Source organism: Triticum aestivum, unplaced genomic scaffold (assembly GCF_018294505.1).
Source record: "Triticum aestivum cultivar Chinese Spring unplaced genomic scaffold, IWGSC CS RefSeq v2.1 scaffold195833, whole genome shotgun sequence".
Lineage (NCBI taxonomy): Eukaryota > Viridiplantae > Streptophyta > Magnoliopsida > Poales > Poaceae > Triticum > Triticum aestivum.
Window position 1 is genome coordinate 1 of NW_025226031.1, and position 1,542 is coordinate 1,542.

Consider the following 1,542-nt stretch of genomic DNA (forward strand, 5'->3'; position numbering starts at 1 on the left):
TGTGTGTGTGTGTGTGTGTGTGTGTGTGTGTGTGTTTTGGTGGGGGATAGTCACCGTGTTTCAACGTGGACAACGTCGAATCGTTTCTTAACAATGGAAAATAATGCTATCAACTTACTGTTGCGATCAGATCTGTGGTCCCACACTTCAGACGGATCGACCTCCAACCCTAAACCAAACAACTAGCCGGCACAGTAATTGGTCGTCTCGTCCCATAATATTCTTCATCCAAGCAACTAACCGGAATAGTACTGCGACAATTAACTCTTACCAATTTAATTTTCTGGTTCGCAGTAATCCAAGCAAGAACAAAGGATCTGGGTGGGAGAGGTCACACGAGAACAAATAATTTCACCTCGCTAAATAGGACTATAATGCCCTTTTCAAGAGGCATGTTCTAATCTCCACGCCTTGAGCTGCATCGAAGCACACTACGCTTCAGAAACACTGTTTGAAGAACTGCTCACAGCAAACAATTTGAGTTCCTTAGGCAGAGCCAACAGCCGAAATAACAACCTTTAGCGTCACCTCGTCAACCCCTTTAGCCGACTTCTTGTCAAGCATGTCCTGAGTGATATCCTCACGCATGATGCCCTCATTCACAGCGGCGCACCGCATGAAGAACTCATCCTTGAACGCTGTAGAATTGGGTGCCTTCTGCTGTGCTTGCAATGTTACCATGACGTTGCACTTGGATTGTGGTGGCACAATACCTTTCTTAGGCTCTACGTCATACAGCAATACGCCTGTCATTACAATATCGAAGGCAACATAATCATTGGATACGTTGGTCAGCTGAAGGGAGCATGGTATCTGCTTGTTTATCTCGAAGGGGAAATTCAGCTCCAGCATGTCAAGCTCAAGCAGCTCCCAGGGGTAAGGGCTTATCTGCATGAAAATATTTGGCATTTTCATGGGTTAGTTACTTGTTTAAGCTAGCAGTCGCACGAACCAATAAGTTTTTTGGAACGTATGAGCTTACTGGGGCAACTGGAGAGTCATCACAATCGTTAATTTGTTCCTTCGTATTTTCTATGTTATTGAGCATAGTGACTATATCCCATATATAAGGTCTTCTCTTTGGGCAGTCTGACAAGCACATTGACACAATTTCAATACATTTGGTTACTTGTTGATAACCCGATGGTGGATAGCTCAGTGACTTATTCCACCTGTACCTCCACCTTCTAAGTACCTAGCATTTCATAAAGATGATTTATAATGATCCTATAATATTTTTTCCAGCATTAAAATGATACAATTAATATCAATAGGTCCTTCACAAAATATGAGTTCATGATATATAGAGGGTATAACAAATGTCGATTGTTTTGCTATAAACTTGGTCAACCAATTGGACTTAAGACAAAGTTTATATGACTTATTTTTTAGGAAGAAGGGATTAATACATAAAAATTGAAATCCACACTTCATGCATTATTTATTTAAGAAACTATTTTCTTTTTTCTTTTTTGAGGGAGAGGAAACTTGTTTGTTAATTAGCATTATCCATGCAGAGAAGCACAGAAGTATCACTTGGTT

General features: G+C 40.6%; 1 protein-coding gene across 1 annotated transcript; it reads right to left on the reverse strand.

Annotated features, from left to right (window-relative positions):
* Positions 1 to 83: 83 nt before the first annotated feature.
* Positions 84 to 1,204, reverse strand: LOC123172448 (vesicle-associated protein 3-1-like). Its single transcript, XM_044589414.1, has 2 exons — positions 983 to 1,204; positions 84 to 888 (listed from the first exon to the last, which is right to left on the reverse strand). Exons 1-2 carry the CDS (start codon positions 1,100 to 1,102, stop codon positions 487 to 489), a joined length of 522 nt encoding a protein of 173 aa, XP_044445349.1. The 5' UTR covers positions 1,103 to 1,204; the 3' UTR covers positions 84 to 486.
* Positions 1,205 to 1,542: the final 338 nt, after the last annotated feature.